At 38.8% G+C, this 25,133-nt stretch overlaps 1 protein-coding gene across 1 annotated transcript in view; it reads left to right on the top strand.

Annotated features, from left to right (window-relative positions):
- HSPA4L (heat shock protein family A (Hsp70) member 4 like) overlaps nt 1–25,133 on the top strand; it is a 70,834-nt gene that overhangs the window by 23,032 nt on the left and 22,669 nt on the right. The window contains exons 4-12 of the mRNA XM_043972025.1: nt 311–433; nt 4,359–4,458; nt 4,831–4,964; nt 11,267–11,511; nt 11,641–11,717; nt 12,864–13,015; nt 15,024–15,130; nt 21,469–21,602; nt 23,568–23,767. Coding sequence (XP_043827960.1) covers nt 311–433; nt 4,359–4,458; nt 4,831–4,964; nt 11,267–11,511; nt 11,641–11,717; nt 12,864–13,015; nt 15,024–15,130; nt 21,469–21,602; nt 23,568–23,767 — 1,272 coding nt within the window. The remainder of the gene's footprint in view (nt 1–310; nt 434–4,358; nt 4,459–4,830; nt 4,965–11,266; nt 11,512–11,640; nt 11,718–12,863; nt 13,016–15,023; nt 15,131–21,468; nt 21,603–23,567; nt 23,768–25,133) is intronic.

Raw genomic sequence — 25,133 nt, 5'->3', positions numbered from 1 at the left:
TTTTTGCTAAAATGAATCTTTTAAACATTGTTTGTATTTCAAGTTCTTGTGTGATTGATCCCTTTATTTATTTAATTTTTTTATGAGGCAATTGGGGTTAAGTGACTTGCCCAGGGTCACACAGCTAGTAAGTGTTAAGTGTCCGAGGCCGGACTTGAACTCAGGTACTCCTGACTCCAGGGCCGGTGCTCTATCCACTGCGCCACCTAGCTGCCCCTGATCCCTTTATTTTTTAATTTTCTGGATTTAACTTGATAGGTTTGTTAAATATTTATTTGTTTTGCTCACTGGCATTTTCCCTTGCTTTCAGGTACGATACCTAGAAGAAGATAGGCCTTTTGCAATTGAGCAGGTCACTGGAATGCTATTGGCCAAGCTTAAGGAGACTTCAGAAAATGCTTTGAAGAAGCCTGTGGCAGATTGTGTGATTTCAGTAAGTTATCCCATGTTTTGCTTTGATCAGTTATTCTTGGATTAGCACCTTCCCCACTGGGTGGTTGTGAGGTTCAGATGAGATAACATGTAGAATACGAGTTTCATTTAATATTCTTTTTGTTAGATTAGTGTCCTGTATATCATACACGGCAAGTATTCAGTTATTTTTTCTTTCTGTTTGCCTTCTTCACATAGTAAATGACTGTGAAATCCAGGTAGCTTCCTTTTTCAACATAAGAAAGACTGGAGTGTAAGAATATCTCGAAGGACCAAGCTGTGTCCATTTAGAGTATTTCTTTTTTTATCCATAAGGCAAAGAAAATAGAGATGGTGAAATTTTATGTTTCAAAGTAAAGTGATGTCAAACATTTTTTCTTTGAGTTATGTATCTGGTCCTTTTAGTGTTAAGAAAAGGAAGAAAAAATTTAAAATTTTTTTGTTTAGCTTGAAGTTATTCAACATGTACTTTTGATTAGCCAGTAGATCTTGGTGACTTTAGTAATCAAATCCCCAAGAGTACATCAGTATAACAAGCCCCTTCCCTGAAACCTCTTCACCAACAGCTTTGTCCCTGCCCCACCCTCCCCAAAAGTTACCAGCAGAAGTTGGTGCTCCTCTCTCTTTTTCTAAAAGTGGGGGGTGGTGTGTAAGAGAAACTGGAATTTTCATAGAACACAACGCATTCAAAGCATAATTCTGAGTGTGAAGCCCTGTACTGGAGAAGGTAGATTGTTATTTAACTTATAGGCCGTCATAGTCATTGGGACACACCTCCTAGCACTTGAGAAAACTTCATTTATTCCTTAGACCATAAGCTCCTTACTATTTGAGGTAGGGATTTGTTGAATGCTACGCGTGTGGCATGAAGTTATTCTTTTCTATTAAGTACCTGACTTCCTTCCTGAGAGTAGCTGACTCCCTGGGAGAACCTCAGACCATGAGAATTATTGTGTGCAGTGAAAAGAGGACTGGATTTAGTCAGGGGACTTGTCACATAACTGTTTGGGGCCTCAGTTATTTCTGTTATAAAAGAAGGTGGGGGAAGGGATTAGATGACCTTCAAGGTCTCTTCTGTTTCTAAATCTGTGATCTCATGAGGGGTCTTTTGTGGACGTGCGTGCGTGTGTGTGTGTGTGTGTGTGTGTGTGTGTGTGTGTTCATTCCATGTATCATTGCTCCCCAGTTTTAAGACCACAGTACCATATCAGTACACCAGAAGGATTACGGAAGGTGTATCTTCATGGTTCTGCCATCCTTCCATGGTTTCCCATTTTCTGATTTGGAGACTTGTGTGCATTTAGGGGTGCTGGGAGTCAGTGCTGATCTTGCAGCCGTACCCCAGGTTTTGGTCCTTCCCAACATACACTGCATGGCTTTTTTGCTACCCTAACCAGGCTCGCATGCCATTACCTCCCATAGACTGGAGGGGAAGCTGATAGAGGGGTGGCAAGGCCTTGATTAGCGCAGGAGAGAATATCAGGAAGAGCTGATGAGCCTCCCTTTCCTCCCCACTTCTCGAAGACATGCTCATAAGGATGTCAGCCTTGAGGGCAGAGTAAAGGACCTCCTCCTTGGTGTGTATTTTCCCACAGCTGTACTGGTGCCTGGTGGTTTAAAAAAAGTGTGTCACAATTGAACTGGGATAGTCCCCTTTCCTGTTCAGATATGAGGAAACCGAATTCCAGAGGTGTCGGGTGACTTGTCCAGGGTCATGCTGGTGGTAACTGTCACAGATGGTCCTTTGATGTGTTTGATATGTGAGGCACTGATTTTTTGATGTGTTTGGGTGATGAGGCCTTGCCCCAGGCGGGGCCCTTAACCCTGAAAGATGTTGCTGCCTCTCCTTCACTGTACTTGAAAATGGGACCAGATCGTCATCCCAGCAGCTCAACCTGCTCTTTTCTTGAGATCAAAAGGGCTCAGGAGGAGAGGAGTGCAGTAGAAAAATCAGTTCGGGGGCCGTTTATTTCATTTTCTCACAAGGTAGCTAGCTATGAGCTTTAGGACCTTTAAATCAAAGCTTTCCTAAATAAAAAAAACTTAGTGGGAGTAGGGCCTCTATTTTTGTTCTTATTATTGATATCCTCCTCAAATTTGATTGGCTTGTTAAGAATGTTTCCTGCGGGGGGGCAGCTAGGTGGCGCAGTGGATAGAGCACTGGCCCTGGAGTCAGGAGGACCTGAGTTCAAATCTGGCCTCAGACACTTAATACTTACTAGCTGTGTGACCCTAGGCAAGTCACTTAACCCCAATTGCCTCACAAAAAAAAAAGAATGTTTCCTGGGGGTGGCTAGGTGGCGCAGTGGATAAAGCACCAGCCCTGGATGCAAGAGGACCTGAGTTCAAATTCGGCCTCAGACACTTGACACTTATCAGCTGTGTGACCCTGGGCAAGTCACTTAACCCCCATTGCCCTGGGGATGGGGGGGAAGAATGTTTCCTTTTTTAAGAAAGGGTGTTACCATTTGAACAGTGTACATATTCTTCAACCTTTGCTATAGCACTTGAATACTAAGGCTCAGAAATGACTGCAGTAGTTAAATATTTTCTCTTCTGTCAGGAGAGCAGTGTGTTAGAATTGTGCTGCTAAAGATTACATTAAATTCCAGTCTTTACTAAAGAAAACTGGAAACTGCCCCTAGCTGTTTAGCATCATAGTGTTCTAGCTCTGTGTCAGAATTCATGGATATGTGCCTCATATTGATATATATTATTTAACAGATTCCTATCACAATGCTTCTTTTCATCCAGACATACCTGCCTTACTTAAAGAAATACAAAAATAAAAGTCTGGATCGCCAAGACAAATAATTTAGGATGAAGCTGTTTAACTTTGGTTCCCTGAATTTATTTGTAAAACGTTATGGTTTATAAATGACTTTTCAATGGTGCTTATTATTGAACAGAATTAATCTATAATTGGATAGATCAAAGAGTTCTAACTTTCAGGGTGAGGGCAGATTTGGGTTATTTAAACACATTTAAAAATAATTTTATTGTAGGATTAGTAACCAGCAGCAAAAGGAAACATAAATAAAAATAATAAAATGATTCCACAATTATTTCTTTTATGCCAAACATATTTCCATATGAGCTATGTTGCAAAAAAAAAAAAAGTAAGAAACATGGAGTCCAAAAAGTATACTTCAATCTTCATCAAGTTTATCACTTCTCTCCCTGGAAGTGGATAGCATTTTTCATCAGGGGTCCTTTGGAGTTGTCCTCGATCTTTGTATTGAGCAGACTAGTTAAGATTTTCAGTTGATCATTGTACCAATATTGCTGTTACACACTTAATTTTAAGAGAATTGGAATATTAACATCTCAGTGGTACAGTGGATAAAACACCAGGCCTGGAGTTAGGAAAATCCGAGTTCAGATTTGGCCTCAGACAGTTGCTAGCTGTGCTAGTCTGGGCAGGTCACTTAACCCTTTTTGCCTCAGTTTCTTCTTCTGTAAAATGTGAATAATAGCACCTACCTCATAGCCTTGTTGTGAGATCAAATGAGATAATTTTAAGGCATTTAGCATAGTGCCTGGCACATTTGTAAGGGCTTTATAAATATTGGCTATTATCATTGTTATCATCACCCTCATTGTTATTAATTTAAATAAGATTTAAGTCTTTATTCCTTTGGACCTTGTTGGTATATTATGTTAGTTCAGATATTAAATCACTTTCGTGTTCTGTTTTCAGTTTGTTTTTAAGTTCTGTCCAGACCACCATGGGATACACATTTCATGACTTTAATAAGACTGGAGTATTTTTTTCTCATTTAATGAGCCTAAGTGCATTCTTGATGTTGCCTTAATAATGTGTAATCAGATGTTCCATTATTTTGCTCTTTGAATAACTGAAACCTTATTAAAAGTAAACTGTTACATAGAACTATTGTATTTACTCGCTGTTTCTAAAATGCTAGATTCCTAGTTTCTTCACTGATGCTGAGAGAAGGTCCGTGATGGCAGCTGCCCAAGTTGCTGGCTTAAATTGTTTAAGGCTGATGAATGAGACCACTGCAGGTAAATGCTCACTGATGGGAAGTTAGCAAAAATTTGCAGTTGATTTGTTTTCTAGGGAATACAATAAATTTGGTGAGCCTGGAGACTTAGCATTGATGTGCTGATTTTATAAGGATTTTAGTTTGGAGTAATTAACTCTTAGATTAAGCAGTATGTCCAAAGACATTTTTTGGATGTCTCAGTGCTTGGGTTGAGGTTTTTGGGTTTGTTTGTTTTTTTTTAATGGTAAGGTGTATTACAGCATCGTTGTTGGTCAAGGTAGAGAATGGAGCGAAGTATGAGTTGGCAGATTACTAAACTGTTAAAATAAGTTAATGGTACTTGATCTCCAAAATGACCGAAATTCTAGAAACTATTTTTTTTGTTTTACAGTTGCACTAGCTTATGGGATTTATAAGCAAGATCTTCCACCTCTAGAGGAAAAACCAAGAAATGTAGTATTTATCGATATGGGGCATTCTGCCTACCAAGTCTCAGTTTGTGCTTTTAACAAGGGAAAACTTAAGGTATGTGAAAGATTTTCTACATTTTACTATTAATTTCTTTTTTTTTTTTTTTTGGTGGGGCAATGGGGGTTAAGTAACTTGCCCAGGGTCACAAAGCTAGTAAGTGTCAAGTGTCTAAGGCTGGATTTGAACTCAGGTACTCCTGAATCCAGGGTCAGCACTTTAACCACTGCACCATCTAGCTGCCCCCTACTATTAATTTCTTAGTAATTACTGTAATTGATTTAATAAAGGTAGTGTATAGATAAAGTAGTGGGTTTGGGTTTTTTTATTTCTTTATTTAGAATTTTATTTTTCCCCAATTAAATGTAAAAACGATTTTAACATCTGTATTTAAAACTTTGCGTTCCAAATTCTCTTCTTTCCTCCCTCCCCATCCCAGCCCCTTTAAGAAGGCAAGCAATTCAGTATAAGTAAGACACACACAAAAAAACTCAAGAAAAATAAAGTAAAAAAAAAATTATGCTTCAATTTGCATTCAGATACCATCAGTTCTTTCTCTGAGGATGGATAGCATTTTTCATGATATGTCCTTCAGGGTTGTCTTGGATCATTGTATTACTGAGAATACCTAAGTCATTCACAGCTGATCATCTTACTATATTGCTGTTACTTTGTACACAGTACATTTCACTTTGCATCATCTCATGTAAGCCCAGGTTTTCCTGAGAGCATCCTGCTCATCATTTCTTATAGCACAATATTGTTCCATCATAATCACGTACCATGGCTTGTTCAGCCATTTCCCAATTACTGGGCATCCCCTTAATTTTGAATTTTTTGCACCAGAAAAAAGCTTTTATAAATATTTGTACAGATAGGTCCTTTTCTTTTTGTTTTCTACCTCTTTTTGGATACTGACCTAGTAGTGGTATTGTTAGGTCAAAGAGTATGCATGTTTTTATAGCCCTTTGGCCATAGTTCCAAATTGCTTTACAGAATGTTTGAATCAGTTCACAACTCCACCAACAATGCATTAATGTCACATTTTCCCCATATCCCCTACGATATTTGTCATTTTCCTCTGCTGTCCTATTCAATCCAATAGGTATGAAGTAGTACTCAAGAATTGTTTTGACTTTAATCTTTCTAATCAATAGTGAGTTAGATTTTTTCATATGGCTATAGATAGTTTTGATTATTTCATCTGAAAAATTACTGTTTGTATCAAAAAATCATTTATTATTGGGGAATAGCTTATTTTAATTAATTTGAGTCAGTTCTCTATATGTTTGAGAAATGAGGCCTTTATCAGATAAACATGCTTCAAAATTTTTTTTCACAGTCACTATCACTAACCATATTTTTCTCCATCCTATTCCCTCCCCATGGCATTTACTCTATTCTCTATTTCTTTTCACTCGCTCTCTCTGGAAGTAGTTTTCTAAGAGGATAAAATGATAGTGAGCCCTTTTCTAGTAATAATAGGGTTAGGAACCGGGCTTATGACTTCACTGATGTAGGGAATCTCTAGAGCAGGAAACCCCTTTGCCAGTGCGGGTCAGCACTGACTCTGTAACTTGTGGTCTTAGGAAATGGCCTAGGCCATTGAGGAGTCAAACAACTTGACCAGACTCACAGAGTCAGGAGGTGTTAGGAGCCTGAATTGAAGCAAATTCTAGGCTCTAAGGCCAACTCCCCATCCACCCTTCTTAGCGACTGGATCTGTGCCTGCACTGACATAGGGAGCTCCTTCCAGGAAAGAGGCAAGTCAGAATCTTCTCTGCTACTTACAGATTCCATACTGATCCAAGTGACAACTTGAATACAGGTGCTTGATGTTGTTTTTCACTTCGAGGCTTATTCTATCCACTACACAATGTTGTTACTTTTCCTTTAATATTAGTGGGAGTCGATGGGCATCATTTTCTGCTGTATTTATATTACACTTTTATACATTATAGTTAATTCACTTTTACCATGTTCATACTATCCAGGCTTAGACTTTCTCACATTCTGAAAAAGTTTATTTGGAAAGTACTTCCAGTCAGACAAGAACTATTTATTAAGCACTTATGTGCCAGGCACTGCACTGTGCTAAGCCCTGGAAATACACAGTAAGGCAAAAACAAAGTCCCCACCCTCGAGGCATGTTCACTTTTCCTGGGGAGACAAATATTGCTGCTTGTACCCTTTTTAGATGAGGAAACTAAAGGTTATGTTAAGTGCCCTGCCCATAAACCCATTCTTAGTAAGGATCCAAATTACATTCTAACTCTCATGCTCTTATTATTGTATCATTGTTGTCATGCTGTTCTGTCTCATGTCTTTATCCCTAGCTCTGTATTCTTTACTGTTTGGCTATACTTCACTACTTTATGTTTAATCTGAGTTTTAACAAATCCTGGATAAAATGAGCATTTTCATATATATTATGAACAAGATATGAGAATTTGTACATGAAACTGAATCTTTTATATAGACTCTGCTTTTCTTTTTAAGTAGATTACAAATTCAACATGTAACTACAAATTCAACATGTAATTTTTTTCCAAATGTTTTTTCAATTACATGTAAAAAAAATTAAGTAATTTTTGAGTTCCAAATTCTTTTATTCCCTCTCCCCCCCTTATTGAGAAGGCAAGCAATTTCACACAGGTTACATGTGCATTTGTCCTATTTTGGTAGGGTTTGTTTTTTGTGTGGGGGTTTTTGCGGGGGGGGGGGGCATTGAGGGTTAAGTGACTTGCTCAAGGTCACACAGCTAGTGTCAAGTGTCTGAGTCTGGATTTGAACTTAGGTCCTCCTTCTAGCTGTCCCCTTACGTGTACATTTGTGCAAAATATTTCCCTACTAGTCATGTTGTGAAAGAAAAAATATTATTAAAAAAAACAACCAAAAAGAAAGTTTTAAAAAACAATACTTTGATCTGCACTCAGACTCCATCAGTTTTTTCTCTGGAGTTGGATAGCATTTTTCATTACAACATGTAACTTTATTGTTTTTTATCATAAAAGTATTTTATTCTTTTCTAGTTACATGTAGAGATAATATTCAACATTTGTTTTTATAAGATTTCTAGTTTCAAATTTTCCTCCCTCTACTTCTCCCCAAGACAGCAAGTAATCTGATATAGGTTATATATGTACAATCACATTAAACATATTTCTGCATTAGTCATGTTATGAGAGAAGAATCAGAGCAAAAAGGAAAAACCTCAAAAAAGAAAAACAACAGCACCAAAAACAAGAGAAATAGTATGGTTCTATCTGCATCCAGATTCCACAGGTTTTTTTTCTGGATTTGGAGAGCATTTTCCATCATGAGTCCTTTGGAACTATCTTGGACCATTGTATTGCTAACACATAAACAACATAAAACTTTTAAAGCTGGCTTGCCTGATACCTTTCTGACTTTCTCTTCTCTATCTTTTTTTTTTTAATGGGGCAATGAGGGTTAAGTGACTTGCCCAGTGTCACACAGCTAGTAAGTGTCAAGTGTCAAGTCTGAGGCTGGATTTGAACTCAGGTTCTCCTGAATCCAGGGCCAGTGCTTTATCCACTACGCCAGCTAGCTGCCCCTTCTTCTCTATCTTTTTGAAGAGGTAGGGAGAAGGAACCCTAACCTTTCTCTCCTTCCTACCTCCATACCCCCTTCCCCAATTTCATGCCTCCTTTACTTTCATTATTGATGGTACTAAGTATTTTTATATCATTCCCACCCCCCACCTCAGAGCTTTTCTAGAAATTTAGTCATTTATCTTTGCTCAGAGTTGTTTTGATTTGCATTTCTCTTGATTTGGTTTGTTTGTTGAAAATTTGTTGCCTTGTCCATAAGAGGTAATTTCTTTCCTTCTCAAAATTTTTAATGACATGTTTACTCATTAATATTAACATGATAATTTGTTCTAAGCCTAATTTTTCTGCCAGACTACTTTTCAGTTTTCCTCTAGTTTTTTGTTGAATAGTGTGGGGTTTGTTTATTTGTTTGTTTTTGTGAGGCAATTGGGCTTAAGTGACTTGCCCAGGGTCACACAGCTAGTAAGTGTTAAGTGTCTGAGGCCGAATTTGAACTCAGGTCCTCCTGACTCCAGGGCTGGTGCTTTATCTGCTGCGCCACCTAGCTGCCCCTGAAAAGTGTGTTTTTACCATAGTAATCTGGGTCTTTTGCTTTATTTGACCACTGAGCTACTTATGTTAATTTGCCTCTGTATGTTCTGTTCCTAATCTATTCCAATGATTGACTTTTCTACATTTTAACCTATGCCAAAAAGTTTTTGGAAAATAAATTATTAGGATCTTATTTTTATATCACCTAAAATTTCCCCTTTATCCCTCTTTCCCCATCCAGAGAACCACCTTATATGACAATTTTTTTTAAAAAGAAAGAAGAAAAAAGTCTGCAAAGTGATTAAAACATTAAGAAATATGATACTGATTGGCATTTCTCTTATTATGAGAAATTTGGGTTCATTTCCTTTGACCACTTATCTATTGGGGAATAGCTTTTGGTCTTTGAAACTAGGGCACCAGACCCTTATTTGAGAAAAAGATTTTTTTGCCAGTAGACTGTTTTCCTTATCCTGGATGCATTAATTTTGTTGATGCTAGAAATTTCATGTAATCAGAATTCTCTCTTCTACCATTGTTTCTTGTGTGGTTAAGAATTTGTTTCTTCCTGGAAGGACTTGTATGAACTGATGACGAGTGAGATGAGGAGAACCAGGAGAAGAACATTGTACACAGTATCAACATTATATGTTGATCATCTGTGTGATAGACTTGATTCTTCTCAGCAATACAACAGTATAAGATAGTTCCAAAGGACTCGTGATGGAAAAGGCTCTCCAAATCCAGAAAAAAAAAAAAAGAAATATGGAATCTGGATGCAGATTGAACCATACTGTTTCTCTTGTTTTTGGTGCTGTTGGGGGTTTTTTTTGAGGTTTTTCCTTTTTGCTCTGATTCTTCTCTCATAACATGACTAATGCAGAAATATGTTTAATGTGATTGTACATATATAAGCTATACCAGATTACTTGCTGTCTTGGGGAGGGGAAAAAATTTGAAACTAGAAATCTTATAAAAACGAATGTTGAAAACTATCTCTATATGTAACTGGAAAATAATAAAATACTTTCACAATTAACAAAAATAATTCGTTTCTTATCCACAGTTGTAAAACATACATGATCTCTGCTAATGTTTATAAATGATCTTTAATATGCAAGTTGCATAGCCATTCTGAATTTATTATGGAATAAAGTGTAAGATGTTGATCTAGGCCTATTTTCTGCCAGACAACTTGCCAGTTTCCCAGAAGTTTTTGTTGGTGTTTCCTTGATAAGCTCCCTGCCCCCCATGAGAGTTTTTGAATATTGTATATCTAATCTTTTCCACTGATCAACTTTTCTGTTTTAAAATCCATGCCAAATAGTGTTCATAGTTATAACTACAGTGTACAGTTTGAGGCCTGGTACTGCAGTTTGCCCCTTTTCTATTTTTTCTAGTATTTCCTTTGAAATTCTTGACCTTTTGTTTCAGGGAAAGGGGGAAAAGATGTATACATATATACACACATACACTCATACATACACACAATGGTCTGATTCTACCGTGTAACCCTTTGGTAGTACGTTATGGCCCCGAATATTCTATTAATTGGAATGGTGTAATTTTTATTATCCGTATTATCCCATGGCATTATCCAGGCAGTTATTCAGGTGGTCCTTTACTCATCTCTTTCTGCTGAGTTTTGTGAGTTTGTTTTCCATCCTGCTGCTTTACTGTGGTTATGCAGTATAACTGTATTGTCCCCTGCACCAAGTGATCATTTTATTACTCTTTTCCTGTGATTATTACCCAAATTGTAATAGCTCCTCTTGCTAGAACTAGAATGAGCGAGGGCTGGTGACTGGGGACCTGACCCTGACAGCACTGTGTGTGTGCTCCCTCTTCAGTCTACATATCACCTTTAAAAAGCCAGAAAATGGTCCTAAACAAACTGATTTTATTTCTACTTATCTTCCTTTTTTTTTTTTTTTTTTAGCGAGGCAGTTGGGGTTAAGTGACTTGCCCAGGGTCACACAGCTAGTAAGTGTTAAGTGTCTGAGGCCTGATTTGAACTCAGGTCCTCCTGACTCCAGGGCCGGTGCTCTATCCACTGCGCCACCGAGCTGCCCCTCTGCTTATCTTCTTAAAGCACAGAGACGTTTCATTCTTTTTTCCTCTGACAGGTATTTAACAGCAGCGTAATACTCTTTTACGTGGCTGCTGTGAGAACAGCATCAATACTGTTTCCCATTACCACATACTGCTAAGGCGACGGAGAATTACATTTCATTTTCTTCGTTCAATTACCAGGTCTTGGCTACTACCTTTGATCCGTATCTTGGTGGCAGGAACTTTGATGATGCTTTAGTAGATTACTTCTGTGATGAGTTCAAGGCCAAGTACAAACTGAATGTGAAAGAGAATTCTCGAGCCCTGTTGCGCTTATACCAAGAATGTGAAAAGCTAAAGAAACTGATGAGTGCAAATGCGTCTGATCTGCCATTGAACATCGAGTGTTTCATGAATGACCTTGATGTGTCTAGTAAAATGAACAGGTAATTTTCCATTTTAAAAGTGTTTGTTAATTTGATGTCATTTAAGAATTCTTCATTCTGAGACTTTAGAATACTGTGTGCTTATTCTTTTATCTTTCCTTGATACTCTAATTTTTTTTTTTCCTACAGGGGTCAATTTGAACAGCTCTGTGTTTCTCTCTTGGCCAGAGTGGAACCACCTTTAAAAGCTGTAATGGAACAAGCAAGTAAGTTGGAAATGTTGTGATTTATCTTGTTAGAGTATGGGTTCAAGTGGGGAAAATATTACATGATAAAAGTTTGATAGGAGATTTTTATTCCTTCTGCGGGGCAGGGTCTCTGATTCAATTTTCTAATCCATAAAAGTAAATTACTGGAAGTCTGAGAGCGTTATTTCATAGTAAATACTTTAATGATTTTGGTAACAAATCAGTATGTTATTAACAGCATGATGTTTGTTAGAAATTGAATGTTTATTCTAATTGTTGTTTGAAAATAACTTTAAAAATAGGACTTGTATGATCACTAAGCAGTTACCTTTATTTTAAAACATTTATGGAAATTGTTTCAAATAAAATTAAATAGCCTGCCCTTCCATGCCAGATGTCCAAAATAGTTTATACGTAAATGTAACACCTTTTTAGGTGAGAAAGCAAAGGAGTTTTAAATAGTGGTCTCTCCTCCCCATAGCCTGTCCCCTGTGGTCCGTCTTTCTCATTTAATGGAGGAAACAGGTCACACAGGCAGTAAATATACAGACCAGAATTTGAATTCTGACCCTTCCCTTTCTGTGTTGCTGCCCAGCTTTGCTTACAGTGCTTGTCAGTCGCAGGGTCACTTCTTAATTTTGGTCATATGATGTTACAGGTGTTCCCGATGCATGGTAGGATTGCATAAGTGTTCTGCCCATGGATGGTGTTTAACATCATGAATCTCTTCAGGAAGAGTGGCTTTGGTGAAGGGGACCTCCCCTCTCCAAGGTTTTCTCATAGCATCATAACCCCCAATGCTATTGGCTGCTTCTGGGCTGGTTTCTTCTAATCGTTTTTAGATCCCAGGCAGAGACTTGTGTCTATGTTTCTGGCTTAGGCATTTGACATGTTTGTTCATCTTTGGTCACCACTTCATCTGTGTATTTTATAGAATCACAGTCAGAAACAAGATGCTTAAGAATGTTTTGTAGCCAACTGAGGCATACAGATAGATAGATAGATAGATAGATAGATAGATAGATAGATAGATAGATAGATAGATAGATAGATAGATAAGATACATACATACATACATACATACATAGTATTTGCCTGTATATGCCAGAAAAATAGTTTAAGGTAATGAGACCATAGCCAAAAACCGTTTCTTTTCTTTTCTAGACTTGAGCCGTGATGACATAAATAGTATAGAGATTGTGGGAGGGGCGACCCGCATCCCTGCAGTGAAGGAGCAGATCACCAAGTTCTTCCTTAAAGACATCAGCACCACATTAAATGCTGACGAAGCTGTTGCAAGGGGGTGTGCATTGCAGGTATGAGGACCGTCCTCTGTTATTCCCAGGAAAATGGGTGTTGGTTTTGTCTGGCTCTTTGTGGTGCTGGCTTAGGAGAGCCATTGTCTGGCTTGAAATCAGAGACCATACTGGTGCCAACATGGGCAAATCACCCTGTCTGAACTTCACTTGATTAATGTGTAAAATGGGGCTCATACTATGCATGACTTGCTTCAGAGAGTTGTTGTGAGTAATGTACTTTGTAAACCCTAAAAAACCCAGGGATGAGGGTTGTTAGCATTGTTCCTCTCCCAGGATGCTGTGTGCCAACAGGCACTCCGGTCTTTTGGCATTCTCTTCAGGGTTTGCCAGCAGGTGCCAGACTGTTGAGGTTAAGCCTGAGCCCATGAACTATGCTAGGAGTGGAGCCACCTGCTTGGCAGCACCGAAGTTTGAGGTCACCCCTCTGGCCTGTGGGCCCTTCTCAGAAACGGGTTTTTCTGTGCAGAAATTAAAACCCTTAAGATTGCGGAGGAAACTAATGATGCAAAAAGAAAGTTATTCCAATGTTTTTTGTTTTGTTTTGTTTTAAACATTCCTGGACCCCAGATGAAGAAGGCCTGGCCCTTAACAGTGGCCATTGGGCATTGTGATCCATGTTGGGGAGGACCTAAGTTCAAATCCAGCCTCAGACACTTAACACTTACTAGCCGTGTGACCCTGAGCAAGTCACTTAACCCTCATTGCCCTGCAAAAATTTAAAACAAAGTATGAGTAGAGCAAGTGAGGCTGCATGGCCTGGGCACTGAAGCCCTGGCCCTAGAGGCAGGCAGGTCTGAGCTCAGGTGCCACTTTGGACAGGTCTTGGCGGACTTGGCACATTTTTTAACCTTTCAGAGGTTCACTGCCTGGTTAATCACAGATTTGCATGGTCCCCCAGAATTTATGAGAGCAATAGCCCAATTCATGGGGCACTTTTCTTCAACAGCTCCTACACATGAGGTATCACAAGAATTATTCCCATTTTGCAAATAAGGGAATGAAACTGCAAGAGATGGGGATGCCATTCAAGTCAGTCAACAAGCATTACTAAGAGCTTGCTGCGGGCCAGGCATTGAATGAAAGGAGCCTAATGGTGGAGGTAACGTTCACATAGCTAGGTACCAACTCCTCTCCAGCCTCCACATAGAGATGATGTGGGAGCCAAGAGGGCGCACCATTCCTGTCTTAGGAGGGAGCAAACGCTCCTGTTCAGCAGGGCACAGTTCATTTGGATCTAGTTAGTTTGGAATGATGGTTAGGAAAGTAGTCTTAAAAGGAAGGGACTGGCAGTGGGGGACCGGCAGAGGCTTCCTGCAGAGGGTGGCGCGTGGGCTGAGAACATGCAAGATGGGGAATTGAGGGAGCGTTCCCAGAGGGAGCAGGGTGTAAAAAGAGCGGCATGGTCAGAAAGGAGAGCTTTCAATGCCAGAGAAGAGTTTACATGAGAGGGAGGAGGGGGAAGAAACCTAGATGCTCTAGCTCCCCATGAATTTAAATAGAATTCAGGAGCTGTGGCGATGGCTGGTTATTTTTGCATCCTTAAGTGGCCCCTTCAGAACTCATGGATTGTCATGTTCTAAGCCCGCAGGAATGACATGTGACTGACGGTTTCAGTCTCCTGTCACCGTCTCAGTTTTAGAAGTCTTGTGGGAGCATGTGCAGAGCACCGGCCTTGGAGTCAAGAAGAAGTGACTTCGAAATCCTGCCCATGAAACTCACTAGTTATTTGCCCATTTACTAAGCTCAGTGTAACAGCAAGGACCGGGTCAAACCCAGGCGCTTCGTGTGTTTTAAGGAACTGCAAAGGAATAATTTTTATATTGGTTTTGAAAGAAGACAGCTTGGCCTTCTTGTCCTGTCCTAGAGCAATTGATTTTTATCAGAGATGTAGCTTGAAAACATGCTTCAATTACTATACAGGCTCGATTGAAGCATTTCATCAAGATAACTCAGTCATGAGTAATATGTTTTCCTTGTCACTTAAAACACATACCTTGTTTTTCAGTGTGCCATTCTTTCGCCGGCCTTTAAAGTTCGTGAATTTTCCATCACAGATGTTGTTCCCTATTCGATAACATTAAGGTGGAAGTCATCTTTTGAGGATGGAACTGGGTAAGTCTGTTTAGAAACTAGTAAATTCATTCAGTAAATTAATGGAGCCCCTTCAGAACAGGGGTCAAGGGTCAAACAATGTAAGAGAATGTAGAAAACAATAGCACCAGGAATTTGATGGAGGTTTGATTTTTTTTTTTTTAGGACTGAACATATAAGATGTTATATCCTGTTCTAATTATGCGTATTCCCTGTTTTGAAAAACTGAAGTTTAATTTTATAAACCAGTAAATCACTTTTTCTAATTCTACACTTATGTTTCTCAAGTAGTTCAATAAGTGACATTTGAATATAAAGAGTTCTCATTATAGAAGGCCTTCTCCCAAGTTTATTTAAATTTTAAATAGCAAGTTTTCCAACTTAAATTTAAGTAAAAAATTTAAATTAAAAAGTTTATTTAAAAAGTTTCCTATCTTGCAAAAGGAGGTACATCTGTTTAGAGTAAGTAAACAACTTAAAATTTAACATTTAAAATTTTCTCCAGCCTACTAAAGAGCCATTCCTTTAATTCCCTGGTAAATTCTGGGGGGGAATCTCTAACCTTTTGTGAGCTTGCTTACCTAATTTTATTGTCTTGGAGAGGGTATTTGACATTAACTCTTTTGGCTGTTATGAGTTAAATTGGCTTTTGTGTAACTTCGTTCTGGTCAGTGACCTTTGTTTTAATCCCAGTGCCTGGCACTTAATAAGTCACACTAATAAATGGTTATTAATTGGTTAACATAATGTTTCTATGGGAAAGTATTTTTGAATTTCATACTGTATGAATTTTTAGAATATAATTCATTTGTTAAGGACAACCTGAACACACCTGTCCCAGTTCTTGCAAAATCCCACCAAATTTCCTTTGTAGGATCATAGATCATAGACCCCCCCAGAGGTCATCTAGTCCAGTGGTCTCTAAAGTGGAGACTGGCCTGACACTTTCCTGCAAGGGTTATATGATCAACAAACCAGAAAATTGGGAAGATGGGACTTGTCTTCAATACAACCATTATCCATAACATACCCTTTATCTATAACACTATTCCACTCTTCCCGCTCCCTCCCCTGTGCAAACTATCGACCTTACCCTTTCTTAGCTGAGCATCAGCCCATTGAGAAAAATGGCTTCTTCCTCTCCCCGCCACATACCTACTACCTTCTTCATTCTGCATCACCCCCCATGGCTACGGAAAATGCATCTCAGAAGTCAGGCTCTAAACTCTGAGGCAGTGTAGTGGTTTGGGGTACAAGTAAATTGCATATTATCAGCAGGCATAGAGGGGTTGAGGCATATTGCTAATCTCATAACATCATTTCTATCTTTGCCAGGATTCCTTCTCCAAACTTCTTTGTCACTGTGTAAGCCATCACCATCCTTCTCATTACCAAAGTTTGCAACCTATGTGTCTTCCACTCCTCACCCTCCCTCATCCCACACAGTCAGTCCATTGCCAGATCTCATTGTTTTCACCTCTACGTCTCCTTTCTGCTTTTGCCCTCTTAGCTACCACACTAGTTCAGGCTCTCGTGGCCTTTCACCTGACTACTTACTGTAGCAACCTCTTAATCTGCCTTTCTTAAGACCCTTCTCTAGTCCACCCTCCACCCAGCTGCCGAAATAATTTCCTAAAGTTCAGGTCAGACTGTGTTACTCCCCTGCTTAGTAAACTTCAGTGGTTCCCCATTTTATCTAGGATCAGATATTATTTTTTTTTTATTTTATCCTTTCAAAATGTCAGTTTTTGTGTAATTTTTATAATACGTCCAATTATTATTAGTTAACTAGCATTTACAAAGTATTTGTTCTGTCAACCACTGTTCTAAGCACTGGGGGTATAAGGAAAGGCAAAAACAGTTCCTTCCCTCAAGGAGGTGACCCTGTCTGTCATGGGGGAGACGTGTGTCCAACTAAACGCAAGCAAGAGACATAGAAAATAAATTGGGGGAAATCAACAGAGTACTTCACTAAGAGAGTAGTACACATCTATAATTTGTAAATAAGTAGATAAAGCTCATGCTGAAATTCTTTTACTGATGGTATATGATTAAAAGAGTTTGGAGAACCACTGATCTAGTCCAGTTCCTTCATTCTATAGGTTGGAAAAAGAGGTTCAGATAACTAGCAGATCATGCTTTTAGAAATTAAATTTTCTTTTTTAAATCACCAAAAAATCCACCTTCTCTGCCTCCCCTCTTTTAGAAAAACAACAACCTTAAAATAAATATGTATAATCAAGCCAAACAAACTTCCACATTAGCCATGTCCAAAAATAAATATATCCCATTCTGTACCCTGAATCCATCACCTTTTATCAGAAGGTGGGGACTCTTGTTTTATCATGAATCCTGTGGAATCGTTGTTGGTCATTACATTGATTAGATTTCAGAGTTTTGTTTGTTTTTACTGTATTGGTTTGGTTTGGGTTATTTGCAAGGCAAACAGGGTTAAGTAACTTGCCCCAGGTCACACAGCTAGTAAGTGTCAAGTGTCTGAGGCTGGATTTGAACTGAGGTCCTTCTGATTCCAGGGACAGTGCTCTACCCACTGTGCCACCTCACTGCCCCCTTTACAGTATTGTTATCAGCTGGTGAAATTGTTATTTTGTCCTGCTTGATTTACTCTTCATCAGTTCGTATCACTTTTGGAAGTTTTCTCTGAAACCATACCCTTCCATCAACAGTTTTCTACTACAGTCATAACCATTATGTGTTCAGCCATTCCTTAGTTGATGAGCACCCCTTTTGTGTCCAATTCTTTGTCACATCAAAGAGAGTTGCTTTAATTTTTTTTGGTTGGTATGTGCTTAGAGTTTGGGGTTTTTTTTAGGACTAATCCTTCACTTAATCTACCATGCCTCTTATTTTCTTCTGTTTCTCCTATTGAGTGACATGTATTTATATACCAAATCTGTGTATATGCTTCCTTCCTTTGACCAGTTCAGATGAGAGGGAGGTTCAAGTATCACTCCTCCCACTCCATACTTCTTGTTTGTATAGCTTTCTATTTGTGCATCCTGAAAATGTGAGGTAATTTCCACCAACATTCCAGTGCTCTTCCCTGTTCCCTGCCTCCTCTTCTCTTCCCTTTTATTTCCATTAAGATTATGAAGATAAAACAGAAAAAGTCCTAAGCCTTGTCTAATTAGATGCCACCTGTGGACCTTATAATGCCATGTATCCTCTTTCCAAATTAGAATGTAAGCAATTTCTCCTTATTTAGTCCCATTTTTCATTGTTTTTCTCTTGAAGATGGCCTATGTTTACACTTCATAGCTCTGGTCTTTTCATCAGGAATACCTTTTCTTTGAAAGGTCATTCTTTTTCCCAGTCAGATTATGTTCAGATTTGCTGAGTAAATTACTATGTTTGGTTGTAAACCTAGATTACCTTTGGGAATGTCATATTCCAAGCTCTCTACTTCTTTATAGTGGTGGCTGCTTGATCTTGTGTGAGCCTTACTTTGGTCCTTGGTACTTGAAATCTTTTCTTTCTGGCTGCTCGCAGCATTTTTTCCCTTAACCTGCAAGCTCTGGATTTTGGCTGTGATGTTTTTGGGAGTTTTCTTTTTGAAGATGACTTAAAGATTTCCACTTTTATCTCTGCTTCTAAGAGATCCAGGCAATTTTCTTTTAAGGTTTCTTGAAATAGAATGTCTAGGCTCTATTTTTTTTTTTAATCATGGCTTTCAGGTATACAGAGATTCTTAAATTCCTTCTCCTTTGTTTGCCAGGTCATTGTTTTTGCTATAAGATGCTTTACTTTTCTTAAACTTTTATCAATCTTTTGATTTAGTTTTCATATTTTTTTGTTCTCTTGAAATCTCCAATTTTCAGGGAGTTTATTGCTTGGGCAAGATTTTGTACTTCTTATTCCAGGATGTTAATTCCCTTTCCAGTGGTTTCCTCTATAACCTTCATTTCATTAAAAACATTTAAAAAGTCTTGCTTCCCCTCATCCAAGAATTCTAATTGAGTCTGTGCCCAAGCTATGTTATTCTTTGAAAGTTTGCTTGATTATTTGGCAGTTACTCTCTTTTTGCGTTTGTGTCTTAAATGTTTCTGTCACCATAATAGGTATGTCTGTCTTTCTCTCTCTCGCTCGCTCTCTCTCTTTTTGGGGTCACACAGGTGACTTGCCCAGGGTCACACAGCTACTAAGTGTTATGTGTATGAGGCCAGATTTGAACTCAGGTCCTCCTGAATTCAGAGCCGGTACTGTATTAAGCTACCTCCCATAATAGTTTTTTGTTTTGTTTTTGGCGAGGCAGTGAGAGTTAAGTGACTTGGCCATGGTCACACAGCTAGTGTCAAGTGTCTGAAGCCAGATTTGAATCCGGGTCTTCCTGAATCCAGGGCTGGTGCTTTATCCAGTGTGCCACTTAGCTGCCCCCATAATAAGGGGTTTTTTGTGTTTTTTTTTTTAATGGCAGATTCTTTTTTTGTCTGCTTGTTCTTCTAGCCTATTTCTTGACCTAAGACTTGATGTTAGAGGAGGGATGGTTTGTGCTGGTCCTATTACTGCTTTCTTGGAGTATTGAATGTTATGTTATTTCAGGATCTCAAGGACAGCTTAGGCTGGGGACCTGCAAACTTTCAGTACCCGTAGAGTGGTCCGATCCAGGGCAAAGTCTGATTTTTGTTCCTTTGTCTGAGCTTTGTAGGTTTCTGGCCTGTGTTTTGAGTCTGAGCAAAGGTCAGTTCCAGTAGATACTGCTGGACTCAGCCACTCTCCTCTATCAGGAGAGTTCTGCTGGTTCTGAGGGACAGACCCGCAGGCTCCCCTCTGGTCCAGAATTGCTGCTTGAATTATTCTTCTGCTGGCTTCTTGCTTCTGGGTGTACTGCCTAGTTCCTGTGACTGCTCCATGCTCCAGACACACACACACACACACCCCGGGTAGAAGTTCTCTCCCCCACCCCCTCCCAATATTTTAGTTTCCCCTGGATCCATGACCCTGGAACCAGGTAGTAAGTGACATAACTGTCAGTTGGTCACCATTCCTAGACATTGCACAGGGTTAGGCCCTTCCAGTCTCTGCTGGCTCCAGGTCTTCTCCTTGCCTTGGTTCATGGCCTCAACACACTTGTGGACAGACCCTATCCCTCGTGTCTGCAGACGTCTCTGTCCGTCTCCCTGTGCCAACTTGGGTGGGGAAAATGACTCACTGTGATTCTGTATACACACACATCCCAGCCCCCACCTTTGGCTTTCCCAGTCAGGAATCTGCATGTTCTAGATCCCTATGAAGTCTTGTTAGGTGGGTAGAAAGGGGTGGAACTTACCTGATTCTTTTCCTTTTTCTTTTTTTTTCCCTTCTTTTTTTTTGGTAGGGTAATGAGGGTTAAGTGACTTGCCCAGGGTCACACAGCTAGTGTCAAGTATCTGAGGCCAGATTTGAACTCGGGTCCTTCTGAATCCTGGGCCAGTGCTCTATCCACTGTGCCACCTAGCTGCCTCCTTACCTGACTTCTTATTGCCATTCTGCTGCCCACCAGCTGTCCTCTGTTTTTCATGATTTTGCATTTTCCCCGTCTCAAAATGAGGGTGTTGAATTGTACTGAATGTCTCTCCCACTGAAATGTTGGTCATGCAGATAGTGACAGTGATGTGTTGTCATGCAGCAGGACCTTCCGCCTCCCCCCCAGCCCACCCCCCAGTGATTGCAGATGAAACATTTTTAAAATCTATAGAAGGTAGAAGCTGAGAAGGCACAACCAAGGCAGTCTTGGTTCTCCCACATTCAATTTCATATGTGCTTGAAGGTAGCACAGGGTGGTGGAGTGTTAGATTGGGAATGGGGCAGACTTGAATTTGAATCCTGCTTCATATACTAGTTGTATACTCTGTTCACTACTTGACTCAGTTTCCCTATCTGTAAGATGAGAATAATAAAAACAACTCCTTCAGCAGGGTTTTTGTGAGATAACACATGTATGCAAAGTGCTTTGCAAACCTTAAGTCTCGGTACAAATGCTCGTTATTTAGAGAAACCAGATGTGCAGAGTAGGGGTGGTTCACTGTTTTGTATTAGGAAATGTTGATGTTTCACCGCTCTAACATGGTATTCATAACAAAGAAAAATTAAAAGCTATGTTCCTAACACCTTGAGTACTAGTTGTTTGTTTCTGGGTGGGGTGGGAGTGGGGAAGGGGGCAGGGCTGGTAGTAGCAGGAATATAGGATTTCCTGTTGATGCAATTTGTGTTTAGGCTTTTCCTTCATCCTCTGTGTGATGAGCACTCTGCTCCTTGATTCAGGAAGCTATCAACATTCAGATATGCATTGAATGATATTGGTTATTTAGTTTTCTCTCTCAATTTTTGACCATTATAACTGTAGGTATTATTTTCTTTAGGGAATGTGAAGTGTTCTGCAAGAATCATCCTGCTCCATTCTCAAAAGTCATTACCTTTCACAAGAAGGAACCATTTGAATTAGAAGCATATTATACCCATCCACATGAAGTGCCTTATCCTGATCCCCGAATTGGTAAGAGAGAATTCGAGAGGATGGTATTTATGAAACAGATAAAAAATTTACATCATTGCTGATAGGTTGAAACTGGGCTCTAAAAGCATTTAACTTAAGTCCTTTCTGCCTTTAAGAAGATTTTTCTTTTTCTATATTAATTGTAACTTGTGTTTTTACATCACCTGATACATCATTCTGAGTGTATTCCTCCCTTTACCTTACTGCCCAAACCCAACCCCTGCCACAAACAATTTTTAAAAGGGTGAAAAAACAGTTCAACAAAACTTAACCCTTCCGTGGAGCTCAGCAGCATATGCAAGGTTCCACATAATGTCTCCCTTTACAAAATAAAGTGACTTAATGCTTTTTTCTTCAGTGGAGTTCAGTGGGCATTTTTGTTTTATTTATTATTTTTTGAGGGAATATTGTTTTACCCAAGAGCAGAATTTGCTTGTTTAAAATTTAGGCATTTTTAACACTTCCCCCTCCCCCCACTTCAGCTTTGTGATTAGCAGTAACTGGGGTAAGTACTGTTTGATTTAGTATAAAAGTAGTACCTGTAGATAATGCTAGTGAGCTTGAGAGTCTATGGCCATGTTTTTTGGCTGAGCCCTTTTGCAACTAGAAAAAAAGAAACAGTGTGACTTGACAACAGATAGCATTTGAAAAGAGTGATAGTCTTGAGTTTTTTCATGATGTAAACTTCAGGTAGGATTTAAAATATGTTTTAAAACAACATCTTACAATAATATAACAAGGTAGATTACACAAAAGTCACTAAGTTGTTAGTGCCCAGTGCCTAAATTTTTTGGTGCTATGATTCCAATATTGGGACTGTGTCCCAAGGAGGTTACAGATAAAAGAAGAGATATGTGTGCAGACCTTTTCATAGCATTATTATTTTTTCATAGCATTATTATTTTAAGGGAAAAGCTGGAGACAAAATGTGTCCTCAAATCATGATACATGAATGTCATAGAGTATTATTACACACACACACACAAAAAAAAGAATAGTGATTAGATGGGGAGTTCACAGAACCGTGGGGAGAAGAAAGCAGAGTCAGAGAAAAATACGCACTTTAACAATGCAAAAAACCCCTCAAAACTCTGGTCAAATACCACGGTCACTGTTGTAAACATGGGCAGAGGTGAAGGTCACAATAACCCTCCTTTCTATAACAATATAAACTGTGAGTAAATCTTTGTTTTAAGGAGGTTGGTTTGGTGTCTAGGAGATGTTAGTTGAGTCAAAGCAAAAATATCAGTATCAATGAATTTTAAATAACTTGTTCAGGTAGTATTCTAAAAACCATTTGAAATGCTGTCATAATAATTTTATTATAAAACTATTCTCAGTGGAGAATTAATATTAACATTTTCACAAATCTATGACCAAGTGATATCTAAGACATGCTCATTGCTTGCTGCTTTGAAATAATGTTATCTTAAATTATGCCACGAAATATGATGGAAAAAACCTTGAGTTTTTATTAGTACTTTGGTTAGAAAGTTTTAAGGGAGCAACATGAGAAATGTTAGTTCCCCTTAAAAAGGAGGGTTTGTAACGGTGGGCCTGACTTTTAAGACCAGCCAAAGCCTTTTTGTAACTAATTTGGCTGGCGAGGCTCTAGTCTTCCCGATCTAATTTTAAATGGAAGAATGGAAAATGAATGAATTTAAACTTGGTGTCTCTTTCGGATTAGCAATTGATTAATTCATTTAAACCCAGCCATCCTATAATAGTAGAGATGTTAAGATTTGGGAATGGCTTCTCTTGATTTTTTTTTCATGCCTTACAGTAGTTTTAGAATCTGTTAGCCTTTGTGGGATACCAGGATTGTGATGTTTAACCATCTTCAGGGCGTTGCTTTTTAATAATAATAACTCGGACTATGTTGTGTTGATTGCAGAGTCATCCTAAGACATGCTAGAATTTTAAACACATTATGACCAAAGCTTTATAACCTTCTTTTCCCTGAAGGGAACTTCACTATTCAGAATGTTTTTCCCCAGTCTGATGGTGACAGTTCCAAAGTGAAGGTTAAAGTACGTGTTAATATCCATGGTATCTTCAGTGTGGCTAGTGCATCGGTAATTGAGAAGCAAAGTTTGGAAGGGGACCACAGTGATATACCTATGGAAACAGAGTCATCATTTAAGAATGAAGGCAAAGATGAGATGGTATGTAAAAATGCCCTTTCAACACTCCTATATTAGACAATATTTCTAGTATCATAGTAATAAACAATAGTAGTTTTAAAAGCAATCTATTTGAGATAACATTATTTAGAGTCTGAATTTTGAAGTATTGAGCTGAAAAATTTGCAGAATTTCTCTGCTTATAAGAATCACCAGGTAACAGTATCAAAGAACCAATGCATTTAAATCTCTTTTCTTCAAAATTTTAAGACTTTTTTAGGGGGTAATGTATTTTTCTTTTAAAGTTCTAGATTGTTCACCGTACATCCCGTTTATTGTGACCATTGCTTGGTTTCCTCCTAAGAAGAACAGTTTAAAACAATGCAATTCATCGTGAGCTAGTTTTTAGTTTTCATAACAAATGCAATTTGAAGTACATACGGAGATATAATTAGACTAAAATTTGATTTATTCATACTTCCTAGATGTGTGCTAAATAAATCAGAATGGCTTTTTGGTATTCCTACTTCGGAACAATTGTTACGGCATTTGGCAAGGAGAGGAGTCTTAGCTTTGGAGTTTTTCACTATGTGCAATTACTAGGACTAAAGTTCAGCTTTTTCCAGGCTTGTTCATTTGTATTTTATCTTGAATGTAAATGTTTAAAGGAGGCCTTCCATTTTGAGGATCACATCTTTGTTTATTTTGCTGTTATTAACATAAAACCTTCCTGGGGGCAGCTAGATGGCTCAGTGGTTAAGGGACCAGCCCTGGATTCAGGAGTACCTGAGTTCAAATCCGGCCTCAGACACTTGACACTTACTAGCTTTGTGACCGTGGGCAAGTCACTTAACCCCCCATTGCCTAAAAAACCCAAACAAACAAAAAACCGTAAAACCTTCCTAAAAGGGATCAGTCCAACAAATGTCTCTGAAGTGCTTGACAAGGCATCACACACAAAAGCACTAACGGATCCCCAGGAAATGCCCTGAGGACATAAGCCCTTGCTGCCTCTCCCCTTTCCAGGCCATTGCTTCAGCTCAACTTTAAACGATACCTTTCATCTGAGGACTTAGGCCTTTTTCTTTCCCACTGTGCTTCATCACAACACTGGACTAGTCATTCATTGGCTCTTAAGTGAAAGTCAACGAAGATGAGCAAACTCTGAGGCCTGCTCTGTGACACTTTTCAAGGGTGCATTAGTACTAAATTTACTTCCTGGTAACCTGTTTGGGTGTTATCCTCCTAATAGACCTGTATTATATAGTGTTACATGGCAGTCCCAAGTTATACTAACTTACTTTTGACTCAAGAATCACTGTCTAAAAGACAAAAATTTGAGGCTTAAAAGTGAGACAGATACCAAAAATAAGAAATTAGAATTGACTAGCATCCTTTAAAATTGTAC

This window comes from Dromiciops gliroides, chromosome 6 (genome assembly GCF_019393635.1).
Source record: "Dromiciops gliroides isolate mDroGli1 chromosome 6, mDroGli1.pri, whole genome shotgun sequence".
NCBI lineage: Eukaryota > Metazoa > Chordata > Mammalia > Microbiotheria > Microbiotheriidae > Dromiciops > Dromiciops gliroides.
Note: the sequence above shows the minus strand (reverse complement) of the source record. Positions and strands in the feature narration are given on the sequence as shown.